This window comes from Ornithorhynchus anatinus, chromosome 2, assembly GCF_004115215.2.
Source record: "Ornithorhynchus anatinus isolate Pmale09 chromosome 2, mOrnAna1.pri.v4, whole genome shotgun sequence".
NCBI classification, from domain to species: domain Eukaryota; kingdom Metazoa; phylum Chordata; class Mammalia; order Monotremata; family Ornithorhynchidae; genus Ornithorhynchus; species Ornithorhynchus anatinus.
Window position 1 is genome coordinate 131,376,212 of NC_041729.1, and position 25,249 is coordinate 131,401,460.

The window sequence follows — 25,249 nt, forward strand, 5'->3', positions numbered from 1 at the left end:
CACGTTCATGAAGATTGGGAGAAAACAACTCTATTCTTGGACTTGCTGCATAAACCACCTCAAAATGTACCCTGCGCTGAACAGTGTCAAATGGTGGGTCATAATTACAAGCCTATTCTGGAAGACGTTCTCAAACTAATTGCTACTGCACCTCAACACTGACCTTCACATTTATGTATATTAAACACACACATGCACATAGATTCTCTCCACTGACTGATTGATTACGTTCATGTATTTTTGCTCTTTCTAGTTGGGTCTCTGTTTTATTCTCATGTGCTATCTTCGTATTTACAATACATAGAGAAGCAGCGGGGCTCAGTGGACAGTACACTGGCTTAGGAGTCGGGGGTCATGGGTTCTAATCCCAGCTCTCTCACCTGTCAACTGTGTGACTTTGGGCAAGTCACTTAACTTCTCGGTGCCTCAGTTACCTCATCTGTAAAATGGGGATTAAGACCGTGAGCCTCACGTGGGACAACCTGATTACCATGTATCTATCCCAGCGTTTAGAACAATGCTCAGCACATAATGAGAGCTTAACAAATACCAACATTATTGTTAATACATTGTGTGCCTTTCTCCTTCACTAAAGTCTAAGCTCCCTGACAAAGTGCCAAGAAATACATCAGTGCATTAGAGAATAATTTTTACAAATGGACTATGTAAATGTACTTTGTAAAGGGCATGAATTGACTACAGAGCAGTTGCTTTCTGGCCCAGTTATTAGTGAACAAGTCTCCTTTTTATCTATTTCTTGAGTCCTTATAACCGTAAACTGTATCTACTAGATACTCGATCCTAATACTGCTGGGAATTCTATTACATAAGTAGGATCTTAGCATCAGTAGCTATCTTTAAAAGTGAGGGATAGCTCTGTGATTGAAGGCAAGTCTGTATTTCACCAATACTCCATTTCTGGAAGACATGTTCATTAGCGTCTGGATAATGTCCCATTAATGAGGAAAAATCTGCCCCACCATGATGCTTCAATTGAGCTTCTGCAAGAATAAAAAGAGGTTACTGGAACATATGTTTCTTGCAAGTCAAAACTTGCTTTTTCAAGTTTGTCAACTCAGCATTGACTCCTCGATTCAAGATTTTGAAGAAGCTAGTAGAAGAGGTGATGGAATTCCCCACAGCAAATATACCTAGAAACGTAATAAATTCGGTAGAGTTCATTTGGAAACCACTGTCATTTCTAAAGGAATGCCAATTAAATCCATCTTTGATGTGGGTAGGAAGACCCTCTGGTATTGAGGGGGCTGAAAAGAAAGGACTTTTTTGAACCTACATGCATAAACTGGGTTCCTTGCAAAAAATATATGGCAGTCTTCTATTTGATTCCTGGCAGAATAAGATGCTGTGGAGTAAAGAGAAGACATTACAATACTTGTGGATACTGACTTCCACAGAAAGGTGACTTGCAGAGATAACGAGTTCAGGAAAATGGATTGTGTGATGATAGTACTGAACCAGCTGTGTTTGTCCTGATCATCCTGGCACGCTTAAGTTCCACCCCAAGATGGCCCCAAATCTTCTTGCTATTTACATTCTTGTGGTACACAGGAAATGAGTCTGTTATTTTGTTATACTGTACTCTCTCAAGTGTAGAGAACACAGAGCCCTGCACACAGTAAGCGTTCAATAAATGCTACTGATTGATCGATTCTGCCTCCTCTCTGTCTTCACTACTCTTTCATTTACTGATAAATTCCTTTTGTTTAAGGAAAAATGACTTTGAACTCATATACCCAATCTTGATTTCACCAGAGGAATTCTTTCCTAAGGATCTATTCTGGGTCACTATAATTACGGCTAGAGACAAAACGATCATCTAAGTGGAATTTCCCTATGTATTCTAGTTCTATTAAGTGCAGAACTTTCATCTACAATTTCTTCTATATTTGGTTCTGTTGAAGTATGTGTTTTCACTAGGTTTTGTGTCTGGAACACTGTTGGGCAATCATGTATCCATGAGAGTCTGTTTGGTAGCGGTACACCCTCGTATCAGAAGAAATAGCATGTTAGAAAAGGAATGTCTGACCCGGGGCTTGGAGTCAGAGTAGAAGAGAGAACAGATATTGAATCCTCATTTTACAGATGAGAAAACTGAGGCTCTGAGAAGTTAAGGAAGGTCACACAGCTGGCAAGTCACAGATGCAGGATTAGAACCCAGTTCCTCTAACCGGCTCTTTCCACTAGGCCTCTCTACTTACTACAGCATGAGCTTGCCTTAAATCTGGGTTTGTGAGAACTGAGAGAAATGGGCTTTAATAAAGAATTTATAGAAAAAAAATGGAATAGTTGGCTTCTTTTGCTTCTTAACCTACTCTCCAGTGCACAACTTTCCTAAATGCAAACTGTTTTCATCTTCTTCAGGGCATTACAGTGAAGCATAAATTTAACATTTCTGAAGGTTATTAGCATTAAAGTGTTCTAGAATGGCAAAAGTCTAAACCACTAGCAACTGGGATAACTATGGAGCTGCATTTTGGTGAGAAACATTTAAGAATTTTTTGTCCTGATGAATTTAAAAAAAGGACTTAGCAAAGTACTTTCCTCACCGTGAGCAATCATATATGACAGACAATTACTCTCACCCATTTCAAACGCTTATCGAGGGCACATCTCCAACAAGAGCTCTTCCCTGACTAAGCCCTCCTTTCCTCTTCTCCAAGTCCCTGCTGCATTGTCCTGAATTGCTCACTTTATTCAGCCCCCCTCTCAGGCCCACAGTACTTATGTACACATCTGTAATTTTATTTATTTGTATTATTAATGTCTGTTTCCTCCTCCAGACTGTAAGCTTGTTGTGGGAAGGGAATGTATCTATTTTATATTGTACTCTCCTATGTGCTTAGTACAGTGCTCTGCATACAGTAAGCACTCAATAAATATGATTGAATGAATAATAATAATGATAATGATGGTATTTGTTAAGCGCTTACTATGTGCAAAGCACTGTTCTAAGTTCTGGGGGGGATACAAGGTGATCAGGTTGTCCCACGTGGGGCTCAAAGTCGTCATCGCCATTTTACAGATGAGGGAACAGAAGCGCAGAGAAGTTTAGTGACTTGCCCAAAGCCACCCAACTGACAAGTGGCAGAGCTGGGATTAGAACCCATGACCTCTGACTCCCAAACCTGGGCTCCTTCCACTGAGCCACACTGCTTCTCTGAATGAATGAATGAAATTATTCTTTCTAAAATGTCCCAACATTTTCATCTTAAAATACAAATTGGTAAAGCTTCAAGTATTCATATCTATAAATTATATAATATAAATCATTTATTTATATTCATGTCTGTCTCCCCTCACTAGCAGGAAATGTATCTACCAACTTTGTTATATTGTACTCTCCCAAGCACTTAATACAGTTCTCTGCACATAGTATGTGCTTAACAAATAGTATTGCCAATAATGATGATGATGATGATGAAAAGTAATTAAAAATAAATTCTAAGTGGGATAAAAATATTACATACAATATGGCTCTGATCTTGGTATCACCTTATAGTTTTCCAAAAATTGTAGTAAGGTTCACATCATAATATGTGACAACCATTTATCATTTTATAATCAGAGCCCTATGCCATCATTCATTAATCAATCCATAGACACTTAAAACAAAGCATTTAGATCTATACAGTTCATTGCATTTTACAGTAATCCTTGGGGGATTTTTTGCAGGGGGGGTGGAGGTTATGGTATTTATTAATTGCTTACTATGTTCTAGGCATTGTACTAAGTGCTGATGGGGGAGAAGCTTATCAGGTTGGACAGAGTTTAATTAAGTTGCAATGTACCTAGGTATTTTATATCGGTAGAGTCTTCTATTCCAAACTGATCTGTTCTTTGTGTCATCCTTCACTTGTCTGCCAACTGTTTAACAATTCTTCTACAATATTGTTTATTACTCGATGAAGTCAAGCTTCGGAATGTGAAAGAAAATGGAATAATAATAATGTTGGTATTTGTTAAGCGCTTACTATGTGCAGAGCACTGTTCTAAGCGCTGGGATAGATGCAGGGTAATCAGGTTGTCCCACGTGAGGCTCACAGTCTTCATCCCCATTTTACAGATGAGGTAACTGAGGCACCAAGAAGTTAAGTGACTTGCCCACAGTCACACAGCTGACAAGTGGCAGAGCCGGGATTCAAACCCAGGACCTCTGACTCCCAAGCCCGGGCTCTTTCCACTGAGCCACGCTTGCAATCAATATCAGAAAAAACTTTAAATCTCTTCTGGCATCAGTTACACAAAATCAATCTCACCGGTTTGTTATTATGTCTACTTAGCCAAATTTACACTATTGCACTATAATAAAAAATTGATATTTAGAAGTGGGAACTGATAGATACATTCGGAAATGGTACCACAATGGGTACAAATATTACTTTGCTGCATATCTTCATTATTATGTGTAACCATTAGTCTGAGAATCTCAAGAGACAGTAGATTAATGTGGTTTGTTCTAGGTAGCACAAACCTTCAATAAGCATTCATTAACAACCCTAGTGAGATAGTTATTTATCTTACTTCTATAATGAAATGGATTCTAAAACATGTCTGCCTGCATCACAAAGTTTTTTTTGTATTATAAGCCAAATCAAAGGAACTGTATATTAAATTAATTAATTCTTTTTTTGCCTTCTTAAAATAACACTTAGTAGAATCTGAAGCCTGGTTAAAAAATGTGTGGTCAGTGTCCCCAGTGAAATTGTAGCTTTCTTAACTGATATTTCTACCTTTTTGTCTTTTGTTGGGTAAACTGAACTGCCCACTGCTCAGTTAGCAGAATTCAGTGTCAGCCTTCTGCTTTGAGTCATCAGTCAGTCAGTCAAATGTATTTACTGAGCAGTAACTGCGGGCAGAGCACTGTACTAAGTACTTCGGTGAGTACAATATAACAATAAACACATACATTCAGTGTCTACAATGAGTGGTGGAGATTCTTGGCAGTGTAGAGTTTTCCAGCTGTAGCCTGCTTCCTGGCCTCTAACTTCTGCAGACTGAGTGTCCACCCTCTTTGTTTATAATGGTTTTCCACTGTAAACTCCTAGAGGACAGTGATCATGTAGATTATCTCTACTGTATTATTCTAAATATCTATTACAATGCTTTGCACACAATAGACTCTCAGTACATACCATGGATTGATCAATTCAAACTACGTCCTTTCATTTGGTCTCCATTTCCATCCTGCCACTCACACTGAACCAATGACTTTCAAGGAATGGTCAAAACTTACTCAGATCTTTTTCCTGAGGCTAATATACAGTAGTTGCCGCTTGGATCGTTTTTAATGGCATTTTTCAGAAGATTCCTCTTCCATTTTGTGGCTGACTCATTCAGTTTTGAGAGGTCTTGTTTCAGTTTAGCCCTCCAGCCCAGTGTTGGTCTACCGATTCTACTATATTGTACTCTCTTAAGTGCTTTGTACAGTCCTCTTCAGACATTAAGTGCTTGATACAGTTGGTTGATTATCTGGAAACTTGGAATTTGCACACTGTGCTTTCTGTTTCACATCCATTATGAATATATTAAACAAAATAGATTTTCTCATTAGTCCCTAAGAAATACACTCAGCTTTCTTAGAACATACAGATTATGTTCTTGACAAATGCTACAGTAAGAAACACTTGCATTACTCTTGTGGACCATGTGCATAAACACAGCTGTTTCTACTGACCCCACATTGCTAAAACCAAACCCATGTTTTGGGAATAATATTTTCTAAGTCTCCCATTGCATTCTTCCCAAAGCACACAGTGAAAACCACAGATTCTAGACTGCCCTGTTGCTGATACTGTTTTCAATATATAACTAACTTATCACTTTATTTAGTTTTCTCAATTCTTTTTAAGAGTGAAGTGCATTAAGTCCATTTTAGTGCATTAACCACGACCTTGAAATCCATTATTTACATTGTAAGCTACGGATTTCTGATTTCCTCCAACAACCATGTCCACACTTTGCTCCTTTAAGTCCAACCTACTCACTGTACTCAATTTCACCTATCCTGCCACTGACTCCTTGCCCACGACCTCCCTTGGCCTGGAACTCTCCCCCCTTTCCATACACAACAATCAATAAATGAAACAATGAATCACATTTATTGGGTGCTTACTATGTGCAGAGAACCATGCTAAGCACCTGGGAAAGTATGGTATAACAGAGTTGGTAGATACGTCCCCTGTGCACAATGACTTTACAGTCTAGAGGGGCAGATGGACATTAATATGAATAAATTATGGATAAGCATATACATGCTGTGGGGCTAAGAAAGGGGTGAATAAAGGGTGCAAATCCAAGTTCAATGGTGACACAGAAGGGACTGGGGGAAGATGAAATGAAAGCTTAGTTGGGGGAGGCCTCTTGGAGGAGATGTGCAATTAATAAGACTTTGAAGATGTAGAGAGTGATCATATGTCACATATGAAGAGCGAGGGTGTTCTAAGCTAGAGTCTCGACTTGGGCGAGAGGTTGGCAGCAAGACAGATGAGATGAAGGTAGAGTGAGTAGGTTGGTAATAGAGAAGTGAACTGTGTGGGCTGGGCTGTAGTAGAAAAACATCAAGGTAAAGTGTGGGGGTTGGTGGGCCATGGTGATTGAGTGCTTTAAATTCAATGTTATGGAGTTTCTGTTTGATGTGGAGATGATGGGCAACCACAGGAGAGTCTTGAGGAGGGAGGAAACACGTACGGAACAGTTTTGCAGGAAAATGATCTGGAGAGCAAAGTGAAGTATGACTGGAGTAGGGAGAGACAGGAGAAAGAGAGGTCAGCAAAGAGGCTGATGCAATGACCAAGGTGAAAAAGAATAAGTGTTTGGATTAATCAATCAATCAATCACTCAATGGTGTTGAGTGCTTACGTTGTGCAGAGCACTTTACTAGGCACTTGGAAGCGTATAAAATAGAGTATAAATATATATATAATAATAGTATTATATAATAAAAATATAAATACAATTTAATGAACGAGTTCATTGTGGGCAGTGAATGTGTCCTTCTATTGCTATATTCTACCCTCCCAAGTGCTTAGGACATTGCTTTGTCACAGTAAGTGTTCAATAAATAGGATTGAATGAAAGAATGAATGAAAGAGTTGGGAGACACATCCCCTGCCCACAATGAGTTTACATTCTAGAGGGGGAGACAGACATTAATATAAAGAAATAAATTAAAGATACATAAATGCTGGGGGGTTGAGAGAGGTTAAGAGAATAAAGGGTGAAAATCCAAGTGCAAGGGTGACATGTAAGGATATAGGAGAAGGGGAAATGAAGGCTTAGTTAAGGAAGCCCTTTTGGAGAAGATATGATCTTAGTAAGGTTTTAAAGGTGGGGAGTGTGATCATCATCCAGATATAAAGAGAGAGGGAGCTCCAGGACAGAGGAAGAACGTGGGTGAGGGGTCAGTGATGAGATAGATGAGATCGAGATTCGGTGAGCAGTTGGCATTAGAGGAGCGGAGTGTGCGGGCCAGGTAGAAGCATTACACATAAACCATGTCTAATGCTGCCCACACAAGAACAACTGTGACCTGCAGTCATGACCATAATATTGTTTCCAATTCCAATTTGAATACCTCCACTTTGACTATCTTTCTCCTAGGTTTTGTCAAAGATGCTTTTTCATCAAGTGTTCACAATGTCATTTCCTTCATCAGAAATTAATTTCATAAAGCAAACTGGAAAATTCAGAATCTGACAAACGAACATCAAGGGGATGTCACTCCTCATTGCTCTGGCTTAACATTTCTCAGCATTATGTCTATACCTTCATCAAGTTCCATTACAAACTTAACAGGCTTCTTCTACCCTTCCTCTCACTTTTGCCTCCTCCTAACATTACAAAAACACATTGCATTCCATACTTATTGTGCACTTCTCTGTCCTTATTTTCATTCTCCTGTGGCACACAATAGATATAAGCTTGGAAATGTATGCCCTATGTCCAACCTTAACTCCAGGTAAAAGTTTTATTGTCCGTTTTTTATTAATATCACTTTTTTATCAAGAATATCCTATGTACTATGTCCATCTTATCAAAGAAATGCCTGTATCCTCACTAAATTCATATTTACATTATTTTATCTAGTGGAATCACATTCTAATAAACTTAGATGTATTGCAAGACTATATAATTTACTTATTCTTTTGAATGAATATTTACAAAAATAAAGAATATCACTGGATATGAAGCAGAAAATCATGGATATATGCAAAAGAGAAGAAAATTCAACTCTTATCTGGCAGAAAGCATGAAAAATATGGTTTGGTTTCCAGCGATAGCAGAAGGAAGAATGTTCTCCCTTACTGTTAATTTCAAAGAGCATTAGGTAAATGTGGTTTTATCACAGCAGCTTGACGGAATTTACCACATACTATTCATAGACACATTCTGGGTATTTGCCAACTGAGCACATAAAAAAAAATATTTCAGGAATTAACTGCAAGCAAAATATATGTGTCAGAAGAGTCCAATGTCTATAAGAAAAATGTATAATGTTTAAGAATAAGTTAAGCCTGGATGGGAACAAAATGCCCTTGGGAGAGAGATATGGCTTCTCTGGAAATCAAATGTGACTCTCAGGAATAAGCACCCACCTAATCAGTGTATCGATCAAGATGATTTATTAAATCCTTACTATAGAAAAGTACTGAACTAAGCATTTGAAAACATGGTCTCTGGCATTACAATCTGAAAAGGTATTGGGTAGGGATTGTCTCTATCTGTTGCCGAGTTGTACATTCCAAGCACTTAGTACAGTGCTCTGCACATAGTAAGTGCTCAATAAATACTATTGAATGAATCAATGAGGGAAGTCCAATATAGAGCAGATGAATAAGTAATTGAAAAGGCATGGAGCATATTTAAATAGCTATATAGAGAAGGGCTAAGAATTGGTTCATAAACATAAATGTAAAAGGTGGTGAATGATTGAAACAACCTGGGGTAGTGGAAAATAATCAGGGAATGCTTCCTGGAGGGAGTGGGTCTTTCAGGATGATTTTGAAGAGGTAAAGAGTTGCGTTCTGGTGTATTTGAAGTGGGGAGAAGTTCCGAACAGGAGGAAGGCATTCATAGTAGGTTGGAGGTGAAGAATCAAGAACAGGATAGTAGCATTGCCTAGTAGAACGAGCACGGGCGTGCGACTGAGAGGACGTCAATCAATGAGTCAATCAGTACTATGTACGGAGCACTATGCTTGGGAGATTACAGTACATGTTCACTGCCCATAATGGGCTTACAGTCTAGAGGGGCAGACAGACCATTAATATGAATAAATAATATATGATATATAAATTAAAATATGTACATAAGTGCTTGGGGTTGGAGGTGAGGTGAATATAGAAAATCCAAAAGTCACAGATCTATGTGCATAGATGACACAGAAAGGAGAGTGAGAGGGGGAAAAGAGGGTTCAAGCAGAGAAGAGCTTTGGGAGCTGTGACCTTAAAAATGCTTTGAAGGTGGGGAGAATGGTGGTCTTACATATATGGAGGGGGAGGGATTTCCAGGCAAAGGGAAGGATGGGAGATAGATGTCAGCAGCAAGATCTGTCACCAAATCCTGTCAGTCTCACCTTCACAAGATTGCTAAAAGCGGCCCTTTCCTCTCCATCCAAACTATTACCATGTTAATACAATCACTCATCCTATCTCACCTAGATTACTACATCAGCCTCCTTGCTGATCTCCCAACCTCCTGCCTCACCCCACTCCAATCCATACTTCACCCTGCTGCCTGGACTGTCTTTCTACAGAAATGTTCAGGACATGTCACCCCCCCCTCCGCCCTTTTCAAGAATTTCCAGTGTTGCCTATCCACGTCCATATAAACAAAGATTCCTCACCATTGGCTTTAAAGCTCTCCATCACGTTGCCCCCTCCTACCTCACCTCCCAGGCCACACACTTCGCTCCTCTCTCTGTACCTCACATCCTCACATCTCCTCCAAGAAGCCTTCCCTGACTAAGCTCCAATTTCCCTCATCTCCCATTCCCTTCTGTATCACCCTGACTTTCTCCTTTTGCTCTCCCCACCCCCTTGCTCCACAGCACTTATGTATATACCTGTAATTTTTATTTATTTATATTGATGTCTGTTCATTTTTATTGATGCATATCTCCCCACCTCCTAGATTGTAAACTCATTGTGCACAGGGATCATCACTCTTTATTGCTGTATTGTACTTTCTCAAGCGCTTAGTATAGTGTTCTGAACACAGTAAGTGCTTAATAAATATGATCAAATGAATGAATGAATGAATGAATGATGTTGGTATTTGTTAAGCGCTTACTATGTGCAGAGCACTGTTCTAAGCGCTGGGGTAGATACAGGGTAATCAGGTTGTCCCACATGAGGCTCACAGTCTTAATCCCCATTTTACAGATGAGGTAACAGAGATCATAGCACACTGAATAAGCTGCAGTTAGAGGACTGGAGTGGAGTAGGAGATTAGTGAGGTGAGGTAGGAGGGACAAGCTGACTGATTGCTATAAAGTCAATGGTAAGGAATTTCTGCTTGATGGGGAGGTGGACAAGCAACCACTGGAGAAGTGGGGAAACATGGACTGAACGTTTTCACTGATACAAGATCCGTGGATCAAAGTGGGGAGAGACTGGAAGCCGGGAGGTCGGTGAGAAGGCAGATACAGCAACCAAGGCAGTACTTGGGTTCTAAACCCAAGGTCTTTGGTACTAATCCCAGTTCTGCCTCTTACCTGCTCTGTGACCTTGTACAAGTCACTTAACCTCTCTGTGCTTCAGTTTCACTCAACCTCTCTGTGCCTCAGTCTCCTCAAATATAGAATGGGGGTTCAACACTTGTTCCCCCTCCTATTTAGACTGTGAGCCTCCCATGGGACAGGGACCATGTCTGGCTTTATTAACTAATATCTGCCCCAGTTCTTAGAACAGTGCTTGACATAGAGTAAGCACTTTATAAATATAATGACCATAATGATAATGATACTAATAACCGTGATAACAAGACACACTAAGATAGTTATCTGGGGAGAGAGAGAATAGAATAAGCTGCAATATATTAAGTAAAAATAGCTGTTATAAGAGAGTTGGTGTGGAAACTTGAAGTTAGGGGTTAGGTATTTCTACTTAACACAGAGGAAAATTGGTATGCAAGAAGACTTCTAAATCTTGTCCTTGAGTTGTATCTTAGCAAATTCAGAGAAGGTTTGTGAGTGAACTCTCATTATGGGAGGTTGCAGGATGAAGCCATCCACGTACCCAAGCAGAGCAACGCAGCCAGAGCTAGACTTCAGATCATGGAAGGGGTCAAATGTTTCCTTCGCTGCAAGAACCTTTATTATGGACCAACATCCTTCACCACCAACTGGGTTACTCACCACACACCTGCTGAGTACATTCCAGGATGTGGTCCTTAGAAATGCTTTGCATCTTTGCGAGGACCGGGAGAAACTTCCCTACATGCTCCCCTCCTGTCTTTCACCAGCTACACGTGACTAAATGTGAGAGTCAGGGGAATTAGTGCCCCAGAATTGAATTTGTGTAAGATAACTTTGGACGTGATTTTCCAGAAGCAACTCCAATGTCGGAAAGAGAATTGTGGAGGAATTCCAAGTGAAGATTATGGCAGGCGCTTGCCATGGGGACTAGGATTATGGGACGATGGGGAAGCGCAAGAGGATGTGACAGCAGGGTTAGAAGGACCATAAAGTAAACACTGTTGTTAACTCATCTGCCCTTTGAAATGGGATTAGCCATTTTGGGATGAAAGTGAGGATTAAAAGAAGCATGATAAAGACACAGTTGTGTGTGCGTCTGTTAAAAGGTTACATCGATTAGACGGTAAGCCCGTCAAACGGCAGGGACTGTCTCTATCTGTTGCTGACTTGTTCATTCCAAGCGCTTAGCACAGTGCTCTGCACATAGTAAGTGCTCAATAAATACTATTGAATGAATCTTTGCTTCAGGTCCAGGTGTGCTTTAGGATATAATCAAAACTCTACACTGTAAGCTCTTTATGGGAAGGGAATGTGTTATATTCCATCTCTGTTATATTGTGCTCTCCCAAGTACTTAGCACAGTGCTCTGCTCAATAAGCATGACTGATGGTTGATTGATTGTAAGAGAAACTGCTGTTTGCGGTTCTTGGTCTGACTATGATTTAGGTCTAAAAAGCAGGGAGGTAGATGTAGAAAATATTTTCAACTAGTTAGCCACTGACAGTTTCCAGTACTCTACCAGTCTTGATGATGGGAGGGAGACTCTAGCAGAGGCCTACTCATTCCATTCCTAGCTTGGGCAGTGGTTAGAGAATGGAAGGCAATCTGCTACAAGTCAAAACTCACCTGTGCTGGGGAGCAGCAGCATGGGAGAGAGTCGAGGGCAGAGACTCGTTTACTATGTGGAAGGAGGCAATGGTAAACTATTTCCATATTTTGACCAGGAAAACTATCTGAATCCACTACTAGAACGATTACTGATGGAGGTGGGGCATTCTGGGAGAGATGTGTCCATAGCATTGCTATCCGTCAGAGGGGACTCGACAGGGTAAGACAAGTTAGCCATTAAAACTGTGGGTCTTTCAGAGGGTAGGCACAGCAGGAAGGGTTCAGTGAGAATTACTTGGAGAATCAAGAACTTCATAAAGCTCTTCAAGGTAACTTGAGGAGAATCAGCATGGTCTACTGGATAGAGCATGGGCCTGGGAGTCAGAAGGACCTGGGTTCTAAACCTGATCTGCTGCCTGGTTGCTGTGTGATCTTTGCCGATTAGACTGTGAGCCCGTTATTGGGCAGGGATTGTCTCTATCTGTTGCCCAATTGTACATTCCAAGCACTTAGTACAGTGCTCTGCACATAGTAAGTCCTCAGTAAAAACTATTGAATGAATCTTGACCAAGTCATTTCACTTCTCTGTGCCTCACTTATTTCCACCTGTAAAATGGGGATCAAGACCGTGTGCCCCAGTGGGACAGGGACTGTGTCCAACTTGATTAGCTTGTTAATGGCCAAGAAGTAAAGTGACTTGCTCAAGGACACAGACCACACAAGTGGCAGAGCCAGGAACCAGGTCCTCTGACTCCCAGGCTTGTGCCCTTTCCACTAGGGCATGTTGCTTCACTATTACACCCATACTCCTCCCATATTTTCCCTTTCCTCTCCTATAGCCTTAGATATGTTTCAAAGATATACATTCTAAATGTACAGTACCCCTAACAAGACTCAAATGACTCTATGGAGGTTGACCATGTTCAGCCTGGTAGGAGACTATGCAGAAGGGTGAAGAGTGTTTTAAACTGTTGGCTCTAAAAAGTCTGTTTCTTATTTAATTTCTTACTAATTTCTCCTTTCTGCTTGGGGTCCTTCACAAGCAGAATTGAAGGGCTTCTGATATCGTACCTAGTCAAAGAGTTTCCCAGTACGGTCATCACCTCCTTCCCCCATTCATTTTGCCAATGGATTATCGCTGTTGTTGTATTGTCATGACTTGTGTTTATAGCTATTCCTTAAAACTATCAATTTACTTTACAAAAAAACATTTATTTTCCTCTTGCTTGGAACAATATGAACTCAAATGGAACGATGCTAGCATGGATGCCATCTTAAAGCAGAAATACATATCTCTAAAACAGCAGACGGCTGGTTTTTCCATTATCTACGGAACATCCATGGCAATATGACAATACTCACTCTTGAACGGCTCTGGCTATGGAAAGGGCCGTGGATCCAGTTTCATTAACGCTATCTAAGGTCACATTTGGCAGGTCGTCATCATCACTGTCACTTTTAATTTCTCTGGGAGATAGGGCTCGAGGGTCCATTTGTGCTGAAAAAAAAGACGTATAATGGATTAAAATTAGTGTGATGCAATTCATCTTGTTCCAGACAAAGTAAGGGCTCAGATTTCTCTTCCATGTAGTTGTGCAACCTAATCGCTATTCCTTCATAAATCAAATGAAGAATGAATGAACTCTAGTAGGAAATATTTTATATGCTGAAAATGTAGACATTTTTCTTTTTCTACAGCCACTTATTTATTTGATTTACCAACTTCACATTAGTTACTCAAGAGATCGAGCATGCTAAATTGTAGAAGTTTCAACAACTCACAATTCAGGGCCTGATTACTCAATCAGTGGTTATTCCCAAACCTTTCTTTCAACTTCTCTTCCTCCTGTCGCCAGTCTTTTGAATACTACATTGGTTTTACAGCCTCTTTGCTAGAAATGAGGGATTGAAAAGTGGTCTAAAAGTCAAACCAGAAATTTCTAAGGCACCGATTTTAGAAAAAGACCTTCTGGAGTGGTAATCTCAACCAATAGATAAATGAAAATTTTAGATTATTCTTTTAGCATTTCTCCCAAACAGTGGGCAATAGTCAGTTCTCAGCAGCAATTTTATTTGCAACACCTTTTCGTTAAGGTTCTGTTAGACCAGAAAAGGTAACTAATTCAGAGTCACAGTCCTTCATTAAAGATGTCAGTTTTGAAAACACTGAACACATGACCACTGACTGACCTCAACTACTGTAAGAACATGACAGAGGGATGCAGACCTCCAGAGTAACTAAGGCCCTAACAAGAATCAATCAATCTCACTTGCCTCATTCTTGCCTGTCCCCACATCAACTCCAGGCCCACATCCTACCTCTGGCTTGAAATGCCCTCCCTCCTCAAATCCACCAAGCTAGCACACTTGCCCCCTTCAAATCTCCAATGAAAGCTCACCTCCTCCAGGAGGCCTTCCCAGACTAAGCCCCCCTTATCCTCTGCCTCCCCTCCCCATCGTTCCGACTTGCTCCTTTTGCTCTAACCCCCTCCTCGTCCCACAGCACTTATGCATATATTGGCACATATTTATTATTCTATTTGTATTACTGATATGAATATATCTATAATATATATATATATTTATAATGATGTTACTGATGCGTTTACTTGTTTTGATGTCTGCCTCCCCCCTTCTAGACTCTATGTGTTGCTGAATTGTACTTCCCAAGCTACAGTATTCATTCATTCATTCATTCAATAGTATTTATTGAGCGCTTACTGTGTGCAGAGCACTGTACTAAGTGCTTGGAATGTACAGATCGGTAACAGATAGAGACAGTCCCTGCCCTTTGACGGGCTTACAGTCTAATCGGGGGAGACGGACAGACAAGAACGATAGCTCACAGTAAGTGCTCAATAAATACGATTAAATGAATGAATGAATCAATCAGTCACATTTTCTGAGGGCTTCCTTTGTGCAGAGCACTGTATGTAGCAATTGGGAGAGTACAACACAACAATATATCAGATACCCACAATGAACGTAAGTCTTCCTTCTACACCTTCTGTTCAGTGTCCCATGACCCTCCCCGCTTCCACTCCAGAGGGAGGTTTCCAGCCCTCCAAGGTTGCACGGGGGAGATCTGGGGTATTTTGCAGATTTTGGAGGTTTGAGCAGTTGAGAGTTTGTGCAGTCTTTACAAAAGGCTGTGGCCAGTCCAGCTGTTATGACCTCTGTACCTGTTCTCCTTTCTGATCATCCACAAAGGTGGGTGAATTTTCTTGTTGCCTGCCATTGCCAATCTCAATCGATTCCCGACATTCCCGTTGTGTCTGTGGTTTTGACGCCCCTTCTTTCATTCATTCATTCATTCATTCATTCATTCGTATACATTGAGCACTTACTGTGTGCAGAGCACTGTACTAACCACTGGGGAGAGAACAATATAACAATATACAAACACATTCCCTAATGATTATAATAACAGTGGTATTTGTAAAGTGCTTAATGTGCACCAAACCCTGAGGTGGATACAAGATTATCAGGTCCCACATGGGACTCACATTCTAAGTAGGAAGGAGTATGGGTATTAAATCCCTATTATCCACATTGTGCAGATGAGGGGAATGAGGCACAGAGAAGTGAAGGAACCTGCCTAAGATCACACAGCTGACAAGTGCCCCAGGTCCTCTGACTCCCAAGCCCATGCTCCTTCCACTAAGCCACACTGCTTCTCATCATTCTGGAAGGAAGTATGGGCTCTGGTTTTTCTTGTCGCAGTCTCATCGCCCTTCTCTGCTCTTGCCAGCAACTGTTCTGAGCCCATTAACCTGCCTTGTTTGCTCCATTCACTATGTGGCCACTCCCTGTAACTACCCCACCACATCCTCCTCTTGTTTTGTATTCTGCCCCAACCCACAAAATCAATCAATCAATCAATAACCAATGGTATTTACTGAACATTTTCTGTGGATAGAGCACCGTACTAAGCATCTGGAAAAGTATGCTATGACAGAGTTGGAAGACATTATTTCCTGCCCTCAACTACTTTACAGACTAGGGGGGAGAGAGACTTCAATATAAATAAATAATATATAACTTATAGATGTGTGCATAAGTGCTGTGAGGTTGAGGGTGTAGCAGATACTATATGGCCAATGGTCATTTAGCCAAGAGAAAACATGATGCCTTCATTCATTCATTCATTCAATAGTATTTATTGAGCGCTTACTATGTGCAGAGCACTGTACTAAGCGCTTGGAATGAACAAGTCGGCAACAGATAGAGACAGTCCCTGCCGTTTGATGGGCTTACAGTCTAATCGGGGGAGACGGACAGACAAGAACAATGGCAATAAATAGAGTCAAGGGGAAGAACATCTCGTAAAAACAATGGCAACTAAATAGAATCGAGGCGATGTACATTTCATTAACAAAATAAATAGGGTAATGGAAATATATACAGTTGAGCGGACGAGTACAGTGCTGAGGGGATGGGAAGGGAGAGGGGGAGGAGCAGAGGGAAAGGGGGAAAAGAGGGTTTAGCTGCGGAGAGTAAAGGGAGAGGTGGTAGAGGGAGTAGAGGGAGAAGAGGAGCTCAGTCTGGGAAGGCCTCTTGGAGGAGGTGAGTTTTAAGTAGGGTTTTGAAGAGGGGAAGAGAATCAGTTTGGCGGAGGTGAGGAGGGAGGGCGTTCCAGGACCGCGGGAGGACGTGGCCCAGGGGTCGACGGCGGGATAGGCGAGACCGAGGGACGGTGAGGAGGTGGGCAGCAGAGGAGCGGAGCGTGCGGGGTGGGCGGTAGAAAGAGAGAAGGGAGGAGAGGTAGGAAGGGGCAAGGTGATGGAGAGCCTTGAAGCCTAGAGTGAGGAGTTTTTGTTTGGAGTGGAGGTTGATAGGCAACCACTGGAGTTGTTTAAGAAGGGGAGTGACATGCCCAGATCGTTTCTGCAGGAAGATGAGCTGGGCAGCGGAGTGAAGAATAGACTGGAGCGGGGTGAGAGAGGAGGAAGGGAGGTCAGAGAGAAGGCTGACAGTAGTCTAGCCGGGATATAACGAGAGCCTGTATCAGTAAGGTAGCCGTTTGGGTGGAGAGGAAAGGGCGGATGTTGGCGATATTGTAAAGGTGAAACCGGCAGTTCTTGGTTACGGATAGGATGTGTGGGGTGAACGAGATGCAGAAGGGAGAGGGAGCTGGGGAAGAGATAGCTTAATCAGAAAAGGCTTCTTGGAGGAGATGTGATATTAATAAGTGTTTGAAGATGGGGACAGTAGGATCTAGTCTATTTGGAGAGGGTGGGAGTTCCAGGCCAGAGAGAGGACCTGGGAAAGGGGTCAGCAGCAAGGTAGGTGATATTCAGACACAGTGAGAAACTGGCACTAGAGGAACGAAGCATGTGGGCTGAGCTCTAGTAGGAGATCACTGATGTGAGGTAATAATAATGATGGCATTTGTTAAGCACTGACTATGTGCCAAGCACTGTTCTAAGCCCTGAGGTAGATACAATGTAATCAGGTTGTTCCACGTAGGGCTCACAGTCTTAATCCCCATTTTACAGATGAGGTAACTGAGGCATAGAGAAGTTAAGTGACCTGCCCAAAGTCACACAGCTGACATGTGGTGGAGCCAGGATTAGAACCCACTAACTCTGACTCCCAAGCCTGGGCTCTTTCCACTTAGCCACCAAGGGGGAGAGTGAGTGAATACTTTAAAGTCGAGGGTAAGGAGTTTCTGTTTGATGTAGAGGAGGACAGGCAACCACTGGAAGTTCTTGAGGAGTGGGGAGACATGGACTGAACATTTTTTTTTGAATAATGATCCTGGTAGCAGAGCAAAACATGGACTGGAGTGGGGAGAGATAGGAGACAGGGAGATCAGCGAGGAGGCCGATGCAGTTGTCATGGTGGACTACACCAAACCTCAGCAGCAGTAAACTCCTCAACCTTAAATGTCAGCCACCCAAAGGTAAGAGAACTGACAATGGAAAATGCTGGGATATCCCCTCCTCGGCACTGCTCATCCTAGCCCCACAGTCCTTATGTGCATATCCTTAGATTCTACGATTTCCCCTTTCTGTAATTAATTTTATTGTCTGTCCAACTGTGAACTTTAAGATTTTCATTTAATCATATTTATTGGGCACTTACTATGTGTAACAATACAATACTTGATAAACAGACACATTCCCTGCCCACACTGGCTTAGAGTCTAGAGGTGGGGGAGACAGACATCAATTCAAATAAATACATTAGAGATACTTACATAAGTGCTATGGGGTTGGAGGGGGAAAGAACAAAGGGAGCAAGTCAGGGCAACACAGAAGGGAGTGGGAGAAGAGGAAAGTCGGGGTTTGGAGTGGGAAGTCTCTTGAAGGAGGTGTGCCTTCAATAAGAGAGCCCGTCATTGGGCAGGGATTGTCTCTATCTGTTGCCGAACTGTACATTCCAAGTGCTTAGTACAGTGCTCTGCACATAGTAAGCGCTCAATAAATAATATTGAATGAATGAATGAATGCATGAATTAATGAATAAGGCTCTGAGGACGGGGGAGAGTAACTGTTTGAAGAGGGAGGGCATTCCAGGCCAGAGACAGGATGTAAGGCAGGGGTCAGCAGTGAGATAGGCAAGATCGAGGCACGGACGGTGAGAAGTTTAGCACTAGAAGAGTGAAGTGTGAAGCCTGGGTTGTAGAAGGAGAGTAGTGAAGTGAGGTAGGAAGAAGCAAGGTGCCTGAACACTTTAAAACCAATGATGAGGAGTTTCTGTTTGATGTAGAAGGGGATGGACAAGCACTGGAGTTTTTTCAGGAGCAGGGTGTTCTTGTAAAAAAATGATCTGGGCAGCAGAGTGGATTGGAGTGGGGAGAGACAGGAAGATGGGAGGTCAGCAAGGATGCTGATGCAGTAATCCAGGAGGGAAAGGATGAGTGATTGTATTAATGTCGTAGCAGTTTGGATGGAGAGAAAAGGGCGGATTTTAGTGATGCAGTGAAGGTGGGACAGAGTATAGTGATAGATTGAATATGTGAGTTGCATGAGAGAGAGGAGTCAAGGATAATACCAAGGTTACGGGCTTGTGAGAAAGGAAGGATGGCAGTGTCATCTACAGCGATGGGAAATTCCAGGGAAGGATAGCTTGTTGCCATCAGGGATCATGTTTACCCACTCTACTGCACTGTATTCTCCCAGGCATTTGTACTCTGCAAAGTAAGTGCTCAGTAAATACCACTGACTGACTGATTGCTTGATTTCTGGCCATATTCTAACCAGAATACTCTGAAACAGGCTAATGTAGGTGTGAGTTAATCAGATACTGCTTAAATCACCATGTGGCTTGTGACTAAATCAAGGATGTGGGAAGAACTCCATTTGGAAATTAAATGATGGTCTTCCCACAAGGCACATCTTTCTGGAAACAATGTTACGTAGCGTTAGAAAAAATACACACACCATGGCATTGGTAAATGACTGTACTATAATTCATGTTTTCTAAAATCCAAGGTTCTTCAGAAACAAAACCTCCCTTTATAGAACTGATGACACATAAGGATATGCTAGATACACCCTAACACTGCCCTGCTGATTTCAATATTTATTTTTTTATAACAGAACTTGACACCATTAACAGACCTAATGTTTGGCACCTATTAAGTAAATTTGACCTCACCAAGAATTTTCCCTAGAAATTTAGCTATTCCACAATGGTAGAGTTCACTCACTATCTTGGTGAACTCATTCACTCCCATGGCTTCAACTACCATCTCTACACAGATGACACCCAAATCTACATTTATTGCCTGTTCTCTGTCCCTCCCTCCAGGCTTGTATCTCCTTCTGCCTTCAGGACATCTCCACATGGATGTCTGCCTGCCACTTAAAACTCAACAAGTTTAAGACTGAGCTCCTTATCTTCCCTCCCAAACCCTGTCCTCTTACTGACTTTCCCGTTAATGTGGACAGCACTAATAATGTTGGTATTTGTTAAGCACTTACTATGTGCAGAGCACTGTTCTAAGCACTGGGGTAGACATAGGGGAATCAGGTTGTCCCACGTGGGGCTCACAATCTTAATCCCCATTTTACAGATGAGGTAACTGAGATACAGATAAGTTAAGTGACTTGCCCACAGTCACACAGCTGACAAGTGGCAGAGCGGGGATTCACACCCATGACTCCAAAGCCCGTTCTCTTTCCACTGAGCCACGCAGCACTACCATCCTTCCCATATCACCAGCCTGCAAACTTGGTGTCATCCTTGACTTCGCTCTCTCATTCATCCACGTATCCAATCTGTCACCAAAACCTGCCGGCCTCACCTTCACAACATCGCCAAGATCCGCCCTTTCCTCTCCATCCAATCTGCTTCCTTGTTAGTACAATCACTCATCATATCCTGACTGGATTACTGCATCAGCTGCCTTTCTGATCTCCCAACCTCCTGTCTCTCCCCACTTCAGTCTATACTCTACTGCCCAGATTATCTTTCTACAGAAACTCTCTGGGCATGTCACCCCCTCCTCAAAAACCTCCAGTGTTTGTGTATAAACCTTCACATGAAGCAAAAACTCCTCACTATTGGCTTCAAAGCTCTCCATCATCTAGCCCCCTCCTACCTCACCTCCTTTCTCTACTTCAACAGCCCACCTCACATACTCTGCTCCTCTGCTGCTAACTTCTTCACGGTCCCTCGTTCTCCCCGTCCCACTGTCGGCCCCTGGCCCACATCCTACTTCTGGCCTAGAATGCCCTCCCTCCTCACATCTGCCAAACGAGCTCTCTTCCCCTCTTCAAAGCCCTAGAGAGAGCTCACCTCCTCCAGGAGGCCTTTTCCTCTGCTCCTCCTCCCCTCCCCATTACCCCTACTTCCTCCCTCTGCTCTACCCCCACCTCAGAGCACCTGTGTACATTTGTACATATTTATCATTCTACTTATTTTATTGATGTGTATATATCTGTAATTTTATTTATCTATTTTGATGCTATTGATGCCTGTATACTTGTTTTGTCTTGTTGTCTTTCCCCCCTCCTTCTAGACTGTGAGCCCATTGTTGGGTAGGTATTGTCTTTATCTGTTGCCAAATTGTACTTTCCAAGTGCTTAGTACCATGCTATGCACACAATGAGCATTCAATAAATACGATTGAATGATTTGAATGAGTGAATGAAATCAATGTTAGAAGTTTTCTGTCTGACTTTTTCTCCCTCACCATCAGAATAAATGAGTGTTGTGGAGGAGATTCAAAATCGTTTAACTTATTCCTCATCACCCTGCTGCAGAACGTACCTGAGCAAATCCATGGCAACAGTAAATATTGTAATGATCTAACCAACATGAAAGTGGTATTGAAAACTCAAATTTCTAGATGAATTCAGACTGAAACTTTTACAGTCTTACAAATTCCGTATTATATGGTGGTTCTTGTGTGTGACATTAAGAAATGTGACACTGAGAAGCAACATGGCCTGTGGGAATAGAGCATGGGCCTGGGAGTCAGAAGGACTTGGGTTCTAATTCCATACTGCCACTTTACTGTGTGACCTTGGGCAAGTCACTTCACTTCTCTTGTGCCTCAGTTACCTCATCTGTAAAATGGGGATTAAGACTCCATGCCCATGTAGGGATTAGTCTTAATCTACCCCAGCACCTAGTACAGTTCCTGGCACACAGTAAGCGATTAACAAATGCCACAGAAAATAAAAATTCATCATTTAAACCTTGGACCCTAATATTACATTAAAGTTAGTTCGGTATGGTGTTGTGTCTATTTTCTGGATAAGACCAGGTTCTGCCACCCTTTGGAGAAAAAAAAAGATAGGCAGTTAATCCAACTGTGAAAGTTTAAATCCACCTTAAAGAGATGTATTTATCATTTAATTGATGTTATCATTGTTCTAAATTACAATTTAGAACATGATATGTTTGTTTCTAAATATGGTTTTAAAATCCATTGAGTTGACTGATTGATTTGCAGGATGACAGGTTCATTCATTCATTCATTCATTCATTCATTCGTTCAATCTTATTTATTGAGCACTCACTGTGTTCAAAGCACTGTACTCAGCACTTGGAAAGTACAATTCAACAATAAAGAGAGACAATTCCTACCCACAATCTCTGTAGGGCTTACAGTCTAGAAGGGGAGAGACAGACATCAAAACAAGTAGACAGGCATCAACAGCATCAGTATAAATAAATAGAATTATACATATATACACATCAAAACAAGCAAGGAGGCATTAATAGAAGTAAGTAGAATTATAAATATGTACATATATACATGAGTGCTATGGGGCAGGGAGTGAGGGGTAGGGCAAAGGAACAGAGTCAGGGTGGTGGGGAGGGGAAGGGGAACTGGTTCAGAATAAGAGCAGGGAGTAACATCAGGATCTTCCTAACTCCTTTTTTAGACATTATAAAATCATTTGAAACCTTGAAAAGACCAGGCCCCAGGCTACTCCTAAAAGAAATCTCCTGTCTTCACCAAGATCCTTAGGCTACTCCATGACAGTTTGATCACTTGAGTCACTGATGAAGGGACTATCCTTGATACGTTTCTCACCACCATATGATAAAGCGGAGCTATACTGTAGATTCTAGCCTGTTCAACCTAGTGTAGATGGCTAGGCTTGAGAATGGACCAGGAGACTGTAACTGAATTCAGAATATTTACATACAAAATCTGTCCTTCGTATTCTAAGCAGGCACCACTGATGGTGAAGTTCAACTGAGAGTCGGCGCAGCTGAAGAGCCCACAGTCAATCAATAAATCGATGCTATTTACTGTGCACTTACTATGTGCACAGCACTATATTAAGCGCTTAGGAGAGTACAACAGAGTTGGTAGACGCGTTCGCTGCCTATGAGAAGCTCATAATCCTGGCCGCATTGTTGACGCAAAAATGCTGTCTCTTGTTGCGTGTCATGCTTCATGCTTCCAGCGCCTGGCACTGCTGACTCATTTCCCTCCTTGCCTTGTGCTCTTTGCAAAGCTTTGGGCTTGGCCCACAATAACAAATACTACATAGTACAGACTGTTTGAATGAATGCATGAGCCTGGCCCAACTTGGGCAGTTTATCATATCCTGGAATGCTCCCTGACATACACATCACACATTCAGAATTTAAACTATCTGCCAGATTGAAAGATACTTGACAGCAGGGAATGTGTTTTTTAGCTCCACTGTACTCTCCCAAATGGCTATTTCAATGCTCTATACACTGGATGCTCAATAACTATAACTGATTGATTGAATCCAATTGGAACTATTACACTCTTTGGGCTGACAAATAAACGTGGCTTCTTTTATTCGATACAAAATGATTGCCACGTGAGACAAGATGCCACTTTCACACACAGTAGCCTTAAATTATTTGTCTAGTCTACATTCCAGGTCCTGGAGAAATCAGAGAGGAAACCACAATAGCTAAGGCTATTTCCCCAAGGACTACAAATAAATGCTAATTTTGCTTGAGATGGCATAGAAAGATACACTGTATTTCAAAACTATTTTAGCTAAATGATCTGGGTCCAGTTTTCCTTCTTCCTAAAAGCAAAAACTTTAACACTGAAATCATTATCAATTTTATCATAAGGCTTTACTCCTCCAGGAATTGGAAAGAAGTAATTAAGTTTTTAAAAAGAGTTTAAAAATTAATATGTTTGTTGATATAATAACAGCTATTAGAGTTTCATTTCCATAAAGCAGCATGAATACAACCACTTATTTCAATGAGGAAAATAACATATCCACCAATTTACAATTCTCTGATATTCACTAGAAGAGTATCTCTGATTGTCTAAGGGCCTTTGTGATTAAAATAAGATCAATTATATCTGCATTAATAAAAAACTACAATCTTTATAATACAGGGTGATTTCCCTACCACCTCCAACCTCACTTACTGAGCACCTTCGGTGTGAAAAGGATTTAGTACATAGGACCATACAAAAGAGGTAAAAGACCCAACCCCTAAAACCACATTGTCAAAACCATATGGAACTGATCATTTCTGGGCTTTATCAACTAGTAGTTTCTATTTATTTTCTTACCTCTCCAACGTGAGATATAAATAACCTACATTTAACTACAAATGCAAAGCATATGAGGTAAGTCCTAGTGAGAGTATATCCACCTTAAACATTTGAAAATGACATAAGTACTAATAAGGCTGCAGGTTTCACTTAAAATATGTGATGATGAGGTAGGCAAAGTTTAGGACTCTTTTTCCAGCACTTTCCCATTTGATGAGCAATGCATATGAAAACAGATGGATGGATGGACAGATGCAGGCTCCTGTCAGGAACAATGGAGCCTTGAATTATCTCTCTTATTCAAGGCACATATTCAGTCTGTCATCAAAGCCTGTGGTTTCTATCTTCATAACATCCCTAGAATCATCCCTTCCTCCCTATCCAAACTGCTACTCTGCTGCTTCAGGCATTTATGGTATCCCACTTTCCCAACTGCATCAGCCGCTTTGCTGACCCCCCGTCTACTGTATCTTCCCACTCCAGCCCAGATTTCACTCTTCTGCCTGGATCATTATTCCAAAAAAATATTCTGTGCACATCTCCCCACTCCTCAAAACCTGCAATGATTGCCTTTCCATCTCTGCAGAACTAGAAACTCCTTAACATCGGCTGGAAGACATTCAATCAGTTAATCAAATGCACTTATTGAACAGCTACTATGTGGCTCAGTGGAAAGAGCCTGGGCTTGGGAGTCAGAGGTTATGGGTTCGAATCCTGGCTCTGCCACTTGGCAGCTGTGTGACTGTGGGCAAGTCACTTCACTTCTCTGGGCCTCAGATACCTCATCTGTAAAATGGAGATTAACTGTGAACCTCACGTGGGACAACCTGATGACCCTGTATCTACCCCAGTGCTTAGAACACTGCTCTGCACATAGTAAGTGCTTAATACCAACATTATTATTATTATTACACAGCATATGGTGTTAAGCACTCGGGAGAGTACACTTAACA

At 41.6% G+C, this 25,249-nt stretch overlaps 1 protein-coding gene across 2 annotated transcripts in view; it reads right to left on the minus strand.

Moving 5' to 3' along the window:
• The window catches only part of KLF12 (Kruppel like factor 12), a 440,849-nt gene that overhangs the window by 102,173 nt on the left and 313,427 nt on the right, over window positions 1-25,249 (minus strand). For both annotated transcript variants that reach the window (XM_029057478.2, XM_039911204.1), the window contains one exon: window positions 13,688-13,823. In XM_029057478.2, the coding sequence (XP_028913311.2) occupies window positions 13,688-13,823 (136 nt within the window). The remainder of the gene's footprint in view (window positions 1-13,687; window positions 13,824-25,249) is intronic.